The sequence below is a fragment of the Leptonotus elevatus genome, chromosome 2, assembly GCF_054856555.1.
Source record: "Leptonotus elevatus isolate MCC_2025b chromosome 2, RoL_Lele_1.0, whole genome shotgun sequence".
Classification (NCBI taxonomy): Eukaryota; Metazoa; Chordata; class Actinopteri; order Syngnathiformes; family Syngnathidae; genus Leptonotus; species Leptonotus elevatus.
In genome coordinates, this window is record NC_141240.1 from 33842151 (window position 1) to 33859804 (window position 17654).

Here is a 17654-nt window from a genome sequence, read left to right on the forward strand (position 1 = left end):
CAGTAAGTTGTCTTTGTTTATATATATATCCATCCAATCAATAAGAATACAATATATAATATGAAGATACATTCTCCTACAGTTCTGAAGGCAGCGTGCTGTATTTTAATGATGTGCTTCTATGGAAGTTATGATTCATAGCAGTGATAGCACACATAACACGCTCTGTTCTGTAAAAGCAGTTATATTATCACGGCGCACGACTGTTTCATACTTGTTGAATTCATTATTTCCCCCTATATTTGGTTAATTCAAATGTATCCATTCCTATTTCATTTACATAATTGGCTTATTGATTCATTGTAAAGCTATGAACATAAACATAGTAGCTTATGTAAATATTTTTAATGTACATTTAACGTTTGATTTCTTTAATTAAATGATTAGCAGATAATTCATGATACAATTAATTTATAAATGAAATGTAACAGTTTTTTTTATGAACAATTTTACATTTGAACAATTTATATTTTATTTTTATTTTACTCATCTACTGACTTGGCCCATATTTCCATTTAAAAAAAATAAATAGGTCCCCTACAAAATAAATAAATAAATAAGTAAAATAAAAAACAAGAAAGAATAAAAGGTGGAAAAAAGTTTTTCAAGTGTTCTGTAGCAAACAACTGACGACAACCGGGTCATTTTAAGGAAATAGTATTTACATTGGAACTCTAAATGTAGTGTGTTTTCCCTCAATTTGAATAGTATAAATTTTGAAATGTTACTTTTAATTTTGGACCAAAAAAACCCATCATTTATTAAACATTCAAACAAACTTTCAATTACTACAAGAAGAGATCACTTTGAACAGAAGTACACATTTTAACCGTCAACAGAATAATTTCAAGTTTATTTCATTTTTGTTTCACATGGAGCCAATATACAGTAAGAATACAGCAGAATTCTGGAGAGCCTTGGATATTTTTCTTCTCTTGACTTATCATTATCATAAATACTAATATGTATACATCATACACAATAAACACAGCACTATCCAAAGGTGTAGAGAGCATCACAAGACATCATTCACCACTAACAACAGAGTATATTTCATTTGAGCATATTTATAAGAGCTACAGAGAGAAGAAAACTGTGTTGAGGGGACAAGAGAGGAGGTGGAAATTAAAGAAGAGAGCCAATCCAAGGCTGAGCGTTGGACCGAAACACTGGAGATGGACAAGGGTTCATTCAAGATGTGGTCTGTGGAAGCAAAACTACAAATGATGACACAGCTGCGACCATTTCAAACACAACCGGCAGGGCTGTTGAATTCTTGTTATTGCCTAAATTGTGCTTTGTGTAAAACTGTCGATGGATCTAACATGCTGTCATGTCAACTGCTGAGTCTGCCCAAATACGTTTAGGGACACTTTAGAATAAGAGGAAGACGATGCATGCACTAATTTCACTTGTCATTCAAAGGAGAAGCGAGGAAGAAGGATTTCAGATGCAGAACAAATATCTTTTTGTCCCGACGACTTGAAAACGGTTTCCAGGGCGAGCTCTTAAACGTGTACTATACCTTATTTTCATTTACCCACAGTTGAAGTTCATGTAAGGGGAAAAAAAACTCGAGGGCTGTGTCTTACAACTTTCTGAACTGCACAAACAGGACAAAATTCACTGACAAAACCTGGCAGATACCCACAAATAAACACGCGCACTTCTAAAACGGGACACTCGCCGCCCTGATTAATAATGTTCAAAGCACAGCAAACAGCAGTTTGTGGAAGAAGAGCACAGGAACTAGAAGATGCAATCGAATACGTCACTAATGTCATCTAGACGTGTTGGGTTGGAAATATTTGCGCGTCCTCTTGATGGGGAAAGATCAAATAAATCAAGTGGGAAACAATCAACTTGAAAGCACTATTGGATATTGCTAAATGTCACCTTCTACGCCTAATTAGTTGCTATTCATTTGGGTGCACACGGTGCGAAGGCCCTCTCTTCAAACGGCTCGATTATCCTCAGGCCAAACAAATCGTTTTTTTTTAAGGATTTCCGACTGAAGTGTAATGTATTGTTGCCACACATCGATAAAAAAAAAAAAATCACGTTTTAACATGAGAAATTTCATGCTACGACGTGATAAATTTCTAAGTTCTCGTGTTATGTGTATCTTCTTTGGAAAGCTTTTCTTTTCTTTTTTTTTACAGTATTATTGAGTTACGTAGCTAATAACTTTGATTTAGAAAGACCCACTGCTCACATAGGGCTCGCCAGTGACCTGAAACGGAAGAAATAGCTTTGTTTTGTCTCGCCGAATGCGCACATGAAAATGATCACGTATATATAACTTACTTAAACTGAAATTTGTCACACTACATCATGAAATTTATCACGTCAAAATGATCAACTCTATCATGTTAAATTGATCACATTATTATGTGACATTAAGCTCTTTCTTTTTTTTTTCTTGTGCGGCAGCAATACGCGCCCGTACTTCCTTAGATTCATCAACTCACAACATTTTACAGCCGTGTTCATCCTGGTGAAAATTTGACATTTGTTAGGAGAAATGTATAGATCAGGGGTGTTCAAGTTGGGTCCTCGAGAGCACCTATCCAGCCTGTTTTCCATGTCTCCCTCCTTCAGCGCAGCTGAATCTAATGATCAGCTCATCAGCAAGCTCATGAATCAGGTGTGTTAGTGGAGAGAAACATGGAAAACAGGCTGGATAGTGGCTCTCGAGGACCGAACTTGGCCACCCCTGGTATAGATGCAGTGCCGCACATTCCTTCAAATTCCGCCTTCTACCTACCCACCAGCTTTTTGCGCACCACCAAGCTGGCGTGACTAATTTTGCTTATATGTATTTATCGGCCTTCACCCTGCTCCTCATCCAAAAGCAAAAAAAGTTAATAAAAAAAATAAGACAGTGAGAAGATAAAATGAAAAGTGTTGATGTCACGAATAAAAAAAAAAAAAACTTCCGTCGGTGTGATGGGAGAGGAGTTGAAGGGCAAAGGCCAAACTATACGCTCCAAGACAGAACCAAGTAAATCCGATTGAATAACTCTGTGCTCTACATTTGTTGTATAACAACTAACATGGAGTGCACAATTATTCAACGGGGTACATAGAATCATATATATTAGCATGTCGATATTTACACAGCACAGACAATACATTCTCTCAAGTTAAATATAACTACAATGTTTCCCTCCCACCCATAAATGTAAGTCTTTTTCCATGACAAGATTTCCTCTTAAATGTTGAATGTCAATGAATGTTTTGGTATTTGTATTCAAGTTTTTCTCGTACAACCAAACGGACAATCCTCTGTTGTCTTCTACAGTTAAATACGTCACGAGAAGAAACATCATGTTACAGCAAAGACTCCGACCCCTCCCCCCTCCCTGACCCCCTCCTGCTCCCTTAAGGTGTTCACGACCCACTTTTGGCCTCCCCCTCCCTCCGCCCCCCAACCCCCACCCCACCCGCCATTTGCCCAACTCACATGTACACAGACAGACAAACAGACGAGTGCAGAAACGCAGGCGGCGGTTGAGCGCCGGAATCACAAGGTCACCCTGCAAAGAGGACGACAGGAAAGGAGAGCATTCATTAACCTGCTCTTCAATCATTTATGACAGCCTCACTTACAACGATTTCAACAAAGTCATGTCATTCATGAGAACAAAGCTTCAAGATTTGAAGGCCGCTGCAGAAAAATGCAAGGATGCAAGGGCCACTTTGAAATTCATCCGTCCGTCCATTTTGTGTAGTACTTATTCTCATTAGGGTTGTAGGTGAGCAGGAGACCAGTACAGCTGAAATTGGTCCAAAGGTGTGGTACACCCCGGACTGGTCGCCAACCAATCCCAGGGCACATGTGGACAAAAAACGAGGGTTTGTCCCCATCAGCTGGACTGGTCGTCTGGCACAGCGGGCAGATGCCCGGAAGGCCAGCATGTTCAAGGGCCAATGTGGCATAATTAATGTTTAATAAATATTTTGCAATTAATTTCTACATATTTCTTTCTCTGTTTTTCCCCCAAGAGCTCGGCCGACAAATCAGAGGGAACAGCCAATTAAGCTATTTATTAGTTCATTAACTCATTCACTGCCATTGACGGCTATAGACGTAAAAAAAAAAATATTTGAACTATTTCTTAGTTTAACATTTTTTCCCACTTTTGTGTTTTTTTATATTGTATTAGAACAGATATAAAGTTTGTGATTAATCGTGAGTTAACTAGTGAAGTCATGCGATTAAAAATAGTACTTGCCTGACGCTCCTAATTTTTAATAATCATTATTTTTTTTTTAAAGAAAAGATTATTAAAAATTAGGAGCGTCAGGCGATTACAATTTGTAATCGTAATTATTTGCATGACTTCACTAATTAACTCACAATTAATCACACATTTTATATCTGTTTTAAATGTACAAAAAAAAATCTAGGTTTTCATACTCTTGTTAACAAAAATGGAAAAAACTAAACTAATAGAAATAGTTCAAATTATTTTTTGATGTCTATAGCTGTCAATGGCAGTGAACGAGTTAAAATGTAATGAATTGATGGAGTTTAACCGCCTTAAAATAATGTATAAAGCCCGTCATAAAATTTTACTAATTAACATGCAAATCAAATTCATAAAAAGGGAACGCGAGTACAAATTAAGAGGAACAGATATTTTTTTCCAAACCTAAATACAGAACAAAACAAAAAGAACGATGTATTTCAACTCAAGGTGTCAGTTTGTGGAACAATCTGGATTATAAAACAAAATCATCTCAGTCTATTTGTATGTTTACAAAACGTATAAAAGCACAATTACTGGAAAAATATGTAAGGCCATGCTGTTGAATTATTTTGTTTACGGTAATTGTTACATTAAAAGCGTCTTGACTGCTTGCTGTCATTTATTTTGTGTTGATCATTTTTTTTGTGTTGATTAGGGGCAGATATAAGTTTTACTTCTTTCTGTCCCCTTTCATTTTTTTTTTTAAAGAATGAAATAAACATTTTGAATTGAATTGAATGGGGTACCACTCAAATGCTATTTTTAGACCGCAAGGTCACGTGACATCAGCAGCTTGAACCGGAAGGAGGTATCTAAACTCAAACCAAGTGGCAAATCCTTACAAACAACAATTCTCATTTATAGACAATTTACAGTCATCGATGGTTGCTTTGCATAGGATGTTGTTAATTGACAACTCAAAATTGTCACAAAATGCGAATGTGAGTGCTTGTATTGTCTTGTGCGCCCTGCGATTGGCTGGCGACTAGTCTCGGGTTTACCCCGCCTCTTGCCCAAAGACAGCTTGGATAGGCCCCAGCACTCTCGCGGCCCTAATCAGGATAAGCAAAAAGAAAATGGATGGACGGATTTATTTCGCCATTGTCCTGGAAGCGATTACTCAAAGGTCATAATAGCATTTAAATTCTTAGATGATTAGTATTGGATTTTTTTTCACCCGACAGAAACAAAAGGTTTTCAAGAGTGATCTTCCATTTTGTACAACATGTGAAAAATTGCCCCCCTTGCACTTTTGGTCAAAACACTCACCATCCTGCAGCTGTGGCGTCAGCGCACAGGCTCACATTTGATTGGAGTAAGAGGTGGGCTGCTGTTCGTAGCCCTGGCTGTAGCCCCCTTCCTCGTTGTAGCCCCCCTGCTGGCCGTACTCGGGCTGGTAGCCTCCCTGGGAGCCGGCGTACGGGTCCTGCTGACCGTAGCCACCGCCGCCCTGGGCGAAGGAATCGGGGGCGGGCTGCTTTTCCTGCGACGGCATGTACGTTCCGGAGAAGGCCGTCATCCAGCCGGTTTCCTTGAAGACGAACCACAGGTTGCCTATCCACAGGATTAAGTTGATGAAGCCGAAAGCCTGCACAGGAACAGACACAGTACGATGTCAATCAAGTACTTCAATATAAAATTAAATATAAGTACAAATACTTGCATGTATAGCTGGAAATCATTTTGTAATCCTGCTCAAATTTGAACGTTTACACTGTGCAATATCTCTCCAACCTCTAACACTTGAACAGCTGAATTAATCCATCTCAGAAGGCGGCCATTTTGCCACTTGCTGTCGAGTGAAAATGACATCACAGTTGCTCAGGTCTCAGGTAACAACCAATCACAGCTCAGCTTCAGAAAACAGGTTAGCTGTGATTGGTTGTTGCCTGAGCCATGAGCAACTGTGATGTCATCTTCAGTTGACAGCAAGTGGCAAAATGGCCGCCCCCTGAGATGGATAAGATCGGCTGGATTGTGCTGCATAACTCATATTCCACAAATGTATATTAAGTCATTCACTGCCATTGACGGCTATAGACGGGAAAAATTCATTCAAACAATTTCTATTGGTTTACCATTTTTTCCCCACTTTTGTTGTTCAAGGTAATTTCAAGGTCAAAGGCCATATATGAAATTACAGGGAAACCTGATGTAAAAGAAGAATGTAACACTTTCTTTAAATTATTTTTATAATCGTAATCAGAATCCTCAAACAAGCCATTATCACATAATATGCATTAATATTTCTACATAAATATATATTTAGGACAAAAACACAAGTACAGAGAGTCACTCAGCAATGTAAGGTGTGCAGTGCTGTGGTAATACTTATTAGGAATGTGCCAAAAAATCAATTCTCATAAGAATCGCGATTCTCATTTAGTACGATTCAGAATCGATTTTAAATGTCCCAAAACCGATTTTATTTAAATTATTTTATACTGTCTTGCCTTTGTCTGTGTGTGCCTTTATTTGGAGCGCTGTTCATGTTGTACACGGTTTGGCCACTGAGGGGCAGTGTGGTTCCACACGGTCTAATACACTGTTAAGTTGTAGCCACATTAGAGAGTGGAAGGAAAAAGTCACCAATTTTTTTTTTTAGCATGGAGTCGTTCTTTTGAGTGATAAAAGTGCCGCGAGTAGCGCGCTAATTAGCATTAGCGAGTCAGACTGGAGTAGATCATTACAATTCCCTGCACATCTATAGATCGAAGCAAAAATTATTGTCAATCAAATCATTTAGAATAAAAAAAAATCGTTCTTAATCGAAAATCGATTCTGAATCAAATCGCAGGCCCAAACATCGGAATCGAATCGTAAGACATTCAAAGATTCCCACCCCTAATACTTATACAATGACAATTGTGCAAACGATGCAGAAAGGTGTTGTCTTATGAAACTACTGTTCCAGGATGGCTTTCATTATGTATTAACCCTTAAGTATTATTTTTGATAACACGTTAATATATCTATCTGTACATGGAGGAGAGCCAAAGATCCTCTTAATTTGCTTCAATTTCGACATACCCTCTCTGCTAAAATTAATTTTATACTTGAGCTTAAAACCAGTCTAGCACGTCATCATGTCTCAAGTGAAGTCTTTAAGCCTGAGAATGTGAGTTAAGTCGAGTGTCGAAACGTGCTGGCGGCTTACCACGGAGGTGTTTAGTCCAGAGACTTTGGGGTCGTGGACCTCGCGGCAGCGATTCTCTCGCTCGTCGCAGGCCGTGATGAGGGTGACGACCCTCTCGGGATCGGTGGCCGTCTTCACATCCGACAGACCTTTGGCCCACGCGCAAGACGACACCAGCCACATGAAGGCGAACACCGCCGTCACGACAAAGTCCTGGCGGTCAACAAGCAGCACGGTTGAGTCTTTCATATGGTCCATTCGTTTTTCAAGCACACGTTAGGTCAACAATATCCTTTTCATAATTGTCTGTGCCAAATTATGAACTACAACTGTATTTTTATTTGCTACATTGTCGATTCTTGATTTAGCACCCCCCCCCCCCAAAAAACAGCCCCCCACTCGCTAAGATGTCCGACTTACAATCTGGGGGCCTTTGTTGTTTTCACGGTACTTCTCCAGGATGAAACAGTAGATTGAGAGCGCCGCCATGGAGTAGAGGAAGGAGAAGACGCCGATAGTGACGAAGAACTCAGCTGAGGAAGAGTAGTCGCCGACCAGGAATAGCCGCTCGGGGTTCCCTCCCTTACAGGTGGGGGCATCAAAGTAAACCTGATGGAGCCTGACAAAAGCCAAGAACAGCAAGTTGGACAAGCTTTGAAATGATCAAGAAATGTCCGCTATATATTGTTTGTTTAGTAAATATGATCCTCACCTAAGTTACTATTAGCCTGGGATTTACAATTGAAAACATTGAGTGACAAGATTTTGCAAAAATGAAATGGCTACTTCAATCTGCGTAGCAAGAATTTTGAAACAAGTTTCTTGGGTCTGAATAGTTATTTTTTTTGCCTTTTTGGGGAACATTTTCATGTGAACTAGAAAATCTGGTAAAAAAAAAAAAAAAGTAAAAAGTAAAAAGTTTAAATTTAGAGTACAACAGTACACGTTCATTACTTTTCACCATAACGCCTTGATCATTTGCTTTTGTTTACTACTCAGAGAAGCCCTTCACTGATTGGCTGATAAATCTCAGGGAAAAAATATAAACCAATTAGCTCAAACGGGCTGAAATTTCGAGCAGTCGATGTTTCAAAATGACAAAATTATTTCAAATGGCGTCACTTGCTCACTTTAAGCCTCATAAAGATTTACTTTACTTGTGTGAATGTATTTGTTGTGGAGGATTTCACAAGTATTTGAAATACTCACTCCATGTTTTCAAACTTGGAGCCACTAGTGGTACACACACATGTTGAGAATCACTGCTTCTGTTAAAAAGGGCAACCGCTGGCCATGCTTCCTCATTCTGTTTTTGATAACCTCATAATGAACCCTGATATGCATTTAACTCTTGTGGATGAGCTACTTGGAACATGAACGACATGAACCGCAAGGGCATACCTGAATGGATATTCAAATTTGACTTCGATGCCAAGGTCACTCTCCGAGCGGTTTTTACACTCCACGCTCATCTTGAACATGCCCGAGTAGCTGCCGCATGTCGAAAAGGCGAAGATGGCAAAGATCTGCGAGGGGAGAGACAGGGTGAACATTTGACAGCCACTCATGCATGCGTGTCAACAAAAGGTGCCATAAAACAGGCCGGCGGAAAAGCTGTGAATAAATGCAAATAAATACAGTGTGAGCAACGATTTACGCGGAGGTTGTCATGGTTACAGTGCAAATTCTCCTGATTGCTATTTTACCTGTGTTTGCTGGCCAGTCTGGCTATGGTGCAAATTGATGTTGCAAGATGTTTGCCTTAACCTAACTTCGACTTCAGAGTCACAGAAACATTTACAAAACGAACACACGTAAGGTCTGAATGTAAACAAAACCAAATATCCAGAAACAAGAAACCGAATCTTTAATGTTAGAGTAGCTTTCTTGGCAAATGGAACAAAGTTCAACAAAGTTGAATTCACCTATTTGTTGTTAGTTTTGATTATTTTTTTTATTTTTTTGGTCCAGTGGAAAACGCTTATTGTCAGACTGGTCTCTTTTTGCTCAAATATTTCTGTTGCGTGAAGAAGGGTTATAATAGCATGACAACATCAATGCTAGTTTTGAGCCTGCCTATGGCGTTTAGCATTGTGAGTTAGCATTGAGCTAGCTGGCTTTTAAGTTATGTGGGTTTTTTTTTAAATACACATTGTGTAATTAATTGTCTTTGTTTTGTGTTTAGTATTATTGTAAAATTCAACTGGGAGAGACATTAAACACTTGAAGATTTTTTTATTTTATTTTTTTGACAAATTTCTGTTTCTCGTGAAGAGAGTCGAGTGCGGACATCATACAGCAGCGGTCATTGCTCAAAGCAAAAAATTCATCCGAACAATGGCTCATGTGCTGAAAAACTCCTAAGTGGGGTCGCTCGTATCTATTTGTTTTTATGTTGCGGTGTTGCTTGGAACAGCTAATCCATTCTACTTCACTGTAGTGTTGCGGCAAATCACGAACTGACATGAAGGCAAAGATGAAGCCTCGCACGTTACGCACACACACAACAGATTAGACCAGGACGACTATTTTTACCAGCGCGGCCTCGCTACGCTGCAAGCCAGAGCCGATTGGATGGGAAATCCAGCTATTAATCTGAGTGAGGTGCTCTACCATCTGTCACCAAATACTCCACTGTAAAGCCAGCCACAACAAACACACACACACGCACACACACACTTAACAATGTGCCGCACACTATTGGCTCATGTGAATCCCAGTGAATTTTACACCACTTCCAAAATCCAATGAAAGGGTTTAATACTCAAAATATGCAAAGTGAACATAATACAAAAAGAATGACATGCTGTGTATTTAAACCAACCACAGAGCTTTGTCTTTCACAAAAGTCTGCTAGCTTCATGCTAGCACACAATGCTAAAAGCCCATAGACAGGCTAATGAAACTAGCACTGATGTTGTGTCTTTAAGTCCACTAGCTTAATGTTAACACAATGTGCACAATGCCATAGACGGGCTAAAAAGTAGCATCGGTATCGCAACATTCTAAATCTTTAGGCAACAAATATTTGAATACAAATGTAGCCCACACATACCATAAAATAATACTTTGTCCTCTGCAAAGAGTGACTAACATCATTGCAGGTCACTGAAGAGTTTTTACTGCTGTAATAGTTTAAAGTATACCCGTATGTCTGTAGAAGATTGCTCCAAGGTAGAGCACACAATGGAGCAGCACAATGGCCATTAAAGAAAAAAAAAAAGTGGCAAAGACATGTTAAATTCTCAAGCTGTAACAATATTATTTTTTAATGATGTCATTACTGCAGATTTTCATTATGTACAATATTAGAAAGTGTTACAGAAAATAAATGTTGGGTTGCTAGCTAGCTAGATAGCTAGCTAGCTAGAGAGATGGATAGATATTTCCATTAATTTCAATGGGGAAAGACAATTTTAGATACAAGTGTACCTCAAGGTACCACTCGACTTGTAAATCGAGATGTGGTGATCATTTCCTTGATCAATTCATTGGCTGTTATTTGAAAGGTATCGGAGAATCTCTCTCTGAATGTTCTGAGCTCCTGCTTCCATGTCAGAGTTACCCCGAGCAGAATAATTTTACCCGAGGGATTTGCGGCAAAAGCGGGTGTAGCTCAACTTCCACCCACTCAATTGCGAGTTCCGGGTTCACGGTTCCACTACTTTGCAGATTTATTTTCTGACTCGTTTTTGGTTTGTTTATTTTGGGTGTAATTTCACTGTTGGCCACCAGACGGGGCAGACCATTATGTTTAACACTGTAAATTTGAAAGGGTGAAAACAGGAAGTGGGCCTATTTCAAGATCAGTTTAGTTTTTGCTGAAGATTATTGAACGTTAAATCCTCTTGATTCCTGCTTTTTTTGGCTACATAAATGAACCACCACAGGTTTGTTTTATAATGTAAGTTTTAGGGCATGATTATTGTTATCGTTTGTGAATTTGAACTTTGGCAAAGTGGAAATGGGGATTTGTTTACACATATCACACAGAGGTCATCGCTAAACAGTTTGTAGCCTCGGATAACTGAAATGGGGAATTTGTCAATTGCGGATTTCACTTACTGGTTTGGTCTGGAATGCAAACCCTGCCATGGAAGGGGGATTACTGTACACTTTACAATATTTCATTATCGCTGCAAAAGATAGTAAAGATTCCAAGAGGGTCAAAACCCACCGCGAGCATTTGGTGTTCCAGCTGTACTTTGAAAGTTGAGGGAAAACCCTCACTCAGCAGCAAGGGCCGGGATTTGCCGTTTACGAGATTATCGCGGCAGCAGGTAATACTTTAAATCAAGCGTGCCAGAGTAATGGAAGGCTACGCACCAGGGGATTGGATTGCGGCACTTTGGCCTGCTGCAGGATTGTCGCTGCAACACCACAATAGAAAGTTCAAACAATGTAAACGGGAGCCTTCCCAGAGCTGAACTTTTATGGAGATGTGTGAAAGGAAGGAGGAGTGATAAATTGGAGAAGGGCGAGCCGCCCGCCGGGATGAGAGAGCCGACGATGTTTGGTGCCATGGCAACGCTGTTGGAAGCGCTACACGGCGAGAGGCTGGTTTCTATCCGTGCTGGCATGCTGGATGAATGTTAGCTCGACTGTGGTGAGAAGACACGCAGATCCCTCGAAAATTTCTCACACACACACACACAAACCATCTGCCTGCTATCGCTTTTCTCACACCAGCGCTCCCGATTCCAGAGTCAACGGCACACAATCAATGTTAAGAGTTGGAAATGTGAAGCTGCCGGTGACATTTGAGAGGGCAAACATGGGAAGGGATCAGATCAAGCTTGGGACCAACGCGGCCTGTGATGACATCACTATAAGTCCAAGTTGAAATATTCTTCTATTTCTATTGCGCTTGTCCTTATTGAGGTGGACTCGGCGCCAGCCAATTGCAGCACGAGTCGTATTCACATTATGGTGCCTTTAGATACACTTGGCTCTTTTTTTTTTTGAGCCGCCGTTTCATGGCAGATTTTTTTGCGTGTGAAGGTACAAGCAAAACATTTTAAATGCAAGTGTGCTTCAGACTCCCACCACTAGATGGCGACAGAAAACTTACAACACTAGTCACCAACGGCAGGCGCCAGCTAACTCCCGAGGACCACATTCTTTAACAAGCTAAAAAACAACAAAAAAAAACAGTGATGGGTCATTGTGATTTTCTAGGAATGTGACTTTGTAACCCGATTCCACTGGTAAATGATTTTGACATGGAACGGCAGGCACAAGTTGTTCCCAAAGTGTGCGCGGTTGAGCTTCACTAGAACTTTATTTGGTAAGTGGAGGTCTTGTTGCATCTGTCAAACGGCTGCTTTGTCAGCACGGTTCAGACAGGAAGAGGGCGGGTAGGTGGGCGACGCTCGCTGAGTCACACACGCAGGAAGCCGTTGCACAAAGTTGCCCTCATAAGGACAATTTGAATTTGCAATGCAGGAATTAGGACAACCTGCCTCAGGATTTTGCTTTTCCTCAGCTCATGTTTTACATACTTAACACCATCCAGTAATGTTACATGCATTGCAAAAATGTTGGACATCAGTTTTCTTCTCTACTACTTGTATATGCATGAGTCGTGATCAGGCACAACAGGGGTGTCCTCACACGCTGCCACCTTCTGGTCAGGATAGGAAACAAGCCCTGCTATGATTAGCCCAAAGCTACAACTGTTTATAGTTGCCATATTATTAACGTCATAATATAGTACAACTATGATCCCAAACATCTTCATATCAATTTGAGCTCAGACCACTGAACAGTTTACAGATTGTTTGATTTCATTGCCATCTTGTGGCATTTGAAGGCATTTCAGAAAGACCAACAAAAAATGGGAATAGGTGAACTTTCGGAGAAAAGTTTGAGATCGATGTCCACAAAAATTCACAGGGGACCAAACCAGAAACTGAATCCGAATCAAATTGGATTTGTGAATTTCCTGCATTTCCTGTATAAAGAGACAGAAATTATTGTATTTTATTTTAATCCATTATTTGAAAAAATAATCAACAGATTCATCAATAATCAAAATAACGGTTAGTTGCAGCTCTAGTTCATATATTCCCATATTATTCATTGTTTGTGTTAAATTACTTATCATGAATAAAAATAAATATAAACACTTGGGAGTGGGGTGGGGGGGATTCTGGGGGAAGTTATCCTGATCTGTGTGTGAAAGACTTTGTTTACTGATTTGTTTTGATGGAATTGTTATGACTGTTTTGGGTTGTGTCCTGGGGTCATTGTGTTGTTATGGTCCTGTATGTGTTCCCTTGTGATGATGATGATGTTAGTTGCTATACGGTTGCTATGTCCCTTGTGATGATGAAGTTGTCGGTTACTATGCAGTTGCTATGATTCTAAAATTGGTCCTGTATTTTGGTTCTGTGTTTGTGACTCTTATTTTGTCATACAGGCCATTATTCTGTCATATAGAGTTTTGCATTGCCCTAAAAAGTTACTGTACGTCAAGGTTTTCTCTCAGCACGTTGAGGTTTCTTATCCCGACTCTTTCATGTGTTTGAGGTTGCTTCCACGCATCCGACCCTGCGCTCTCAATCAAGGTTTCAAGGATTCTCTGTCAGGTGTTTTCTTTAAGGCTGTCTGAATCCAGCTCTGTTGTTTCTTTGTATTTTTGTACATAAAGACGAAGTTTCCCAGCTGCCTTGTCTGTGTTTGGGTGCCAACTCTGCAACGAGCACATCTTCACTCCCACTTGGATAATTAGCGGCACGATTGCGTCTCTCTTCTCTTGTCAGCTGTAGCGTATAGAAACGTTGACGTGCGACCCAGAAGACGTGGTCGGCGCGGAACCAACCAACACGCCGCGCGTGCTCGCCACAGGGGAAAGCCACCTCGGACGAGATGCTGCCCATGCCCAGCTGTGTTTGTTAATTGCTGCCCCCTCCACCCCCCGCCCCCCCAACAACTATGGCTTCGTAGCGCCGCAGTTTGCTGGCTCCATCATGCGGCGAGGGGGTTACGCGCAGCAAACGGGAAAGGAATTGAAGCGCGATACTACGCAGAGGTCACGTCCTCCAGTAAATGACTCAGGCAAGGACCGTACCCACCCCCACCCACGCTCGGTGTCCTCTGCACAGAGATTGTGATGCTAAAGAATACTAAGGAACAAAATGACGTGCTACAGCATAGATAATATGATGATGTTTGGAAACACAACATGCCAAGTAAGATTGGGCGCTGAATTGCCCAATTTTCTAATCCACAAACATTAACATTTAAATGAAGTTACTGCTAAAGTAGACATCATTTTCTGTCAGGCTCTAGACTATCTGAATAGCTTCCACCTTTTGACGAGAACTTTCCACATCCAATATTGCCGCCACGTCTGATTTCACTTTAAAAAAAGAAGAAGCAGAAGCTATGTGTGAGGAGCTTAAAGTGAGTTAATGTCGTAATACGGAAGTCAAAATATGGCCTAGCCACTTCTAAACAAGACGACTGACTCAGTTTATTTCTTGAAATGTAATTTATGGCCACATTCTGTCGCTTTTTGAAGCAATTAACCTCATGAAACATCTTTTGGAACGACACATCGCACATTCAAACTACAAAGGTTGAAATCATCATGGAAGCCATTTACACATTTTCACAATCACTCAACATTGGTCAAATGAGTTTGTTTACAAGAGGACAATCGCAGATCACACATGAAACGTCGTCTGGTGAGTACACGAAAAGTGGAAATATGGCCCAAACTGAAATCATTTTTTTAAGTTCATAAAGCAATCTGTTACAGTAACCTCCCTTTAAGTGGGGCTAATAACGAATAGCGAAAAACTGTCAATAGCCCAAAAATACAAATTATGAAAAAACATAAAACATAAGTAATGTCACCTAAAATGTATATAATTGCCTGTTTGTTAGACTCCCACATATTCATGTATATTTTTAATTTTTTTGTTTCATCGAAATTACAACGAGAAACAATTATCTGCAGATTTTGTTCGCAACTGGTCCCTATCCACCACCAACAGCGGGGGGGGGGCTGTCACGTGAGGTGCGGACTTCGGACCCAAAAGCAGACAGGACATGGAAGTTGAAAAAAGAGAGTCTTTGCAGACAAAAATACAAAGTAATAACAGAGAGCAGGGCTGAATTCAGGTAGCCTCAAAGAAAGAACTTGATAAAGAAACCTCAACAAAGAACCCTTGACCCCCCAAAAAAACTCAAGCTGAATGCAGAACACATGGAGGACAGCATGTATGGAAGGAACCTTGACTTACTGATAAACGTGTCATTGAGCAGCTCCAGCTATATGACAGAATAAAGGCCTAAATGGCAAAATAAGGGTTACAAATACAGGACCATAGCAGCTGCATAGAAACTGACAACATCACAAGGACCCAACCCAAAACACAGCCACAACAGGTCCATTACTATGATCCCAAGAAAGTTGAATAATATTTAACTCATTCACTGCCATTGACAGCTATAAACGTAAAAAATTAATTAATATAAATAAATTAAATAATAACTATTTCTATTAGTTTAACATTTGTTTTCATTTTTGTTAACAAGAGTATGAAAACCTAGAAATACTTTTTTAAACATTTAAAACAGATGTAAAATTTGTGATTAATCGTGAGTTAACTAGTGAAGTCATGCGATTAATTACGATTACAAATTTTAATCGCCTGATGCCCCTCATTTCAAATAATCTTTTCTTTAAAAAAAAGTGGTAGATTTTTAATAATCTTTTTCTTTTTTTTAAAGAAAAGATTATTAAAAATGAGGGGCGTCAGACGATTAAATTTTTTTATTGTAATTAATCGCATGACTTCACTAGTTAACTCACGATTAATCACACATTTTATATCTGTTCTAATACAATAAAAAAAAAGGCTTTCATACTCTTGTTAACTAAAGTGGGAAAAAATGGTAAACTAATAGAAATAGTTCAAATGAATTTTTGACGTCTATAGCCGTCAATGGCAGTGAATGAGTTAATAGTGGAGTCTCTCTATAAAAACCCAGGCCAAGCACAACAACTACCCAACAAACAAAGCTAAGCTTGTCGTTCAGTTGCGATGTATCACTTCAACATACTTGCTTGATGACAAGGAATATAGTTACTATTTTCCTATTTGGACAGGGCTTTGGTGGCATCTTGCGTCATTTGATGGCGTTTCAGAAAGAGCACCAAAAAAATGTGAATAGGTGAATTTTTCAGTGAAAAGATGGCAATGGGGCACGGGGAGAGAAAAAAACATTCACGATTTGTAGATTCACTTAATGGATCAAGAAAACTTGAAGGTGTGAATACAGAACTGAAAATAATATGCCGATTCCTGTGAACAACAAATTCCTTCCTCTACCATTCAGAAAATTTACTGATTAGTTTAATGGAAAAGGGGAATCCCTGAATGTGCTGAACTCCTGTTTCCACGCCAGTCTTGTATTTAGCGAACAAATCCAAATCATTGACGTATGCATCACAAAGCGAGCGAGACGACTTACCCATTGGAGGAGTTTGATAAATCCCAACGGCTGCTTGATGATTGTGAACTGTCCTTGGGCCACCAACTATGAAACACACAAACACAAAAGTCACAAATCTTCTCACGTTTTGAAATGAATGGCGGCTACTCAAAACTTTGGCGCTCCAACTTGATGACTTTCAATCAGTACGTTTTAAGTTCACTACATATGCATTTAAGCTTTTAGAACTTTTTTATTTTTTTTTAATGTTGTTCAAAGTGTTTAATGCCACTCCCAACTGAAGTTTACAGTCTAACTAAACATACCCATAACCATACAGCTTTGTCTTTAGCAATGCCCCACGAGCTTAACAAACGTATCATATTAAATACAAGACATTTTGAGCCATCTGTTTCATGAGTATAATATTTTGTTCTCATTGAAACCCTTTCGTATATGATCTGACACACGCATTGCACAGATAATCCACTAGAGGGCAGTATCACCCAGCTGGTGGCTTTTCCAGCTCCAGAATATCTAAATAGCTTCCACCTTTTGACGAGAACTTTCCCCATCCAATATAGCCTGATATAGTCTGATTCCACACACACACACACACACACACACACCCCCACACACACCCCCACACACACACACACACACACACACACACACACACACACACATACTTGCCTCTGTGTATTATGAGGACATTTTTTCCAAACCGGTTTAATTGTGTATTACAGGGACACCCCTTTCTGCTAATGCCAGAGAGATGGGACTTGCACCCAAAATTTTTTTTTGGGGTTGTCCAG

General features: G+C 39.8%; 1 protein-coding gene across 1 annotated transcript in view; it reads right to left on the reverse strand.

Annotated features, from left to right (window-relative positions):
* Positions 1 to 834: 834 nt before the first annotated feature.
* The window catches only part of sypb (synaptophysin b), a 32833-nt gene continuing 16013 nt past the window's right edge, over positions 835 to 17654 (reverse strand). Inside the window, exons 2-7 of the mRNA XM_086069968.1 lie at positions 16879 to 16944; positions 8794 to 8918; positions 7813 to 8011; positions 7414 to 7605; positions 5526 to 5844; positions 835 to 3539 (exon numbers count right to left, since the gene is read on the reverse strand). Of these exons, the coding sequence (XP_085926094.1) occupies positions 5557 to 5844; positions 7414 to 7605; positions 7813 to 8011; positions 8794 to 8918; positions 16879 to 16944 (870 nt within the window). The 3' untranslated portion in view covers positions 835 to 3539; positions 5526 to 5556. The remainder of the gene's footprint in view (positions 3540 to 5525; positions 5845 to 7413; positions 7606 to 7812; positions 8012 to 8793; positions 8919 to 16878; positions 16945 to 17654) is intronic.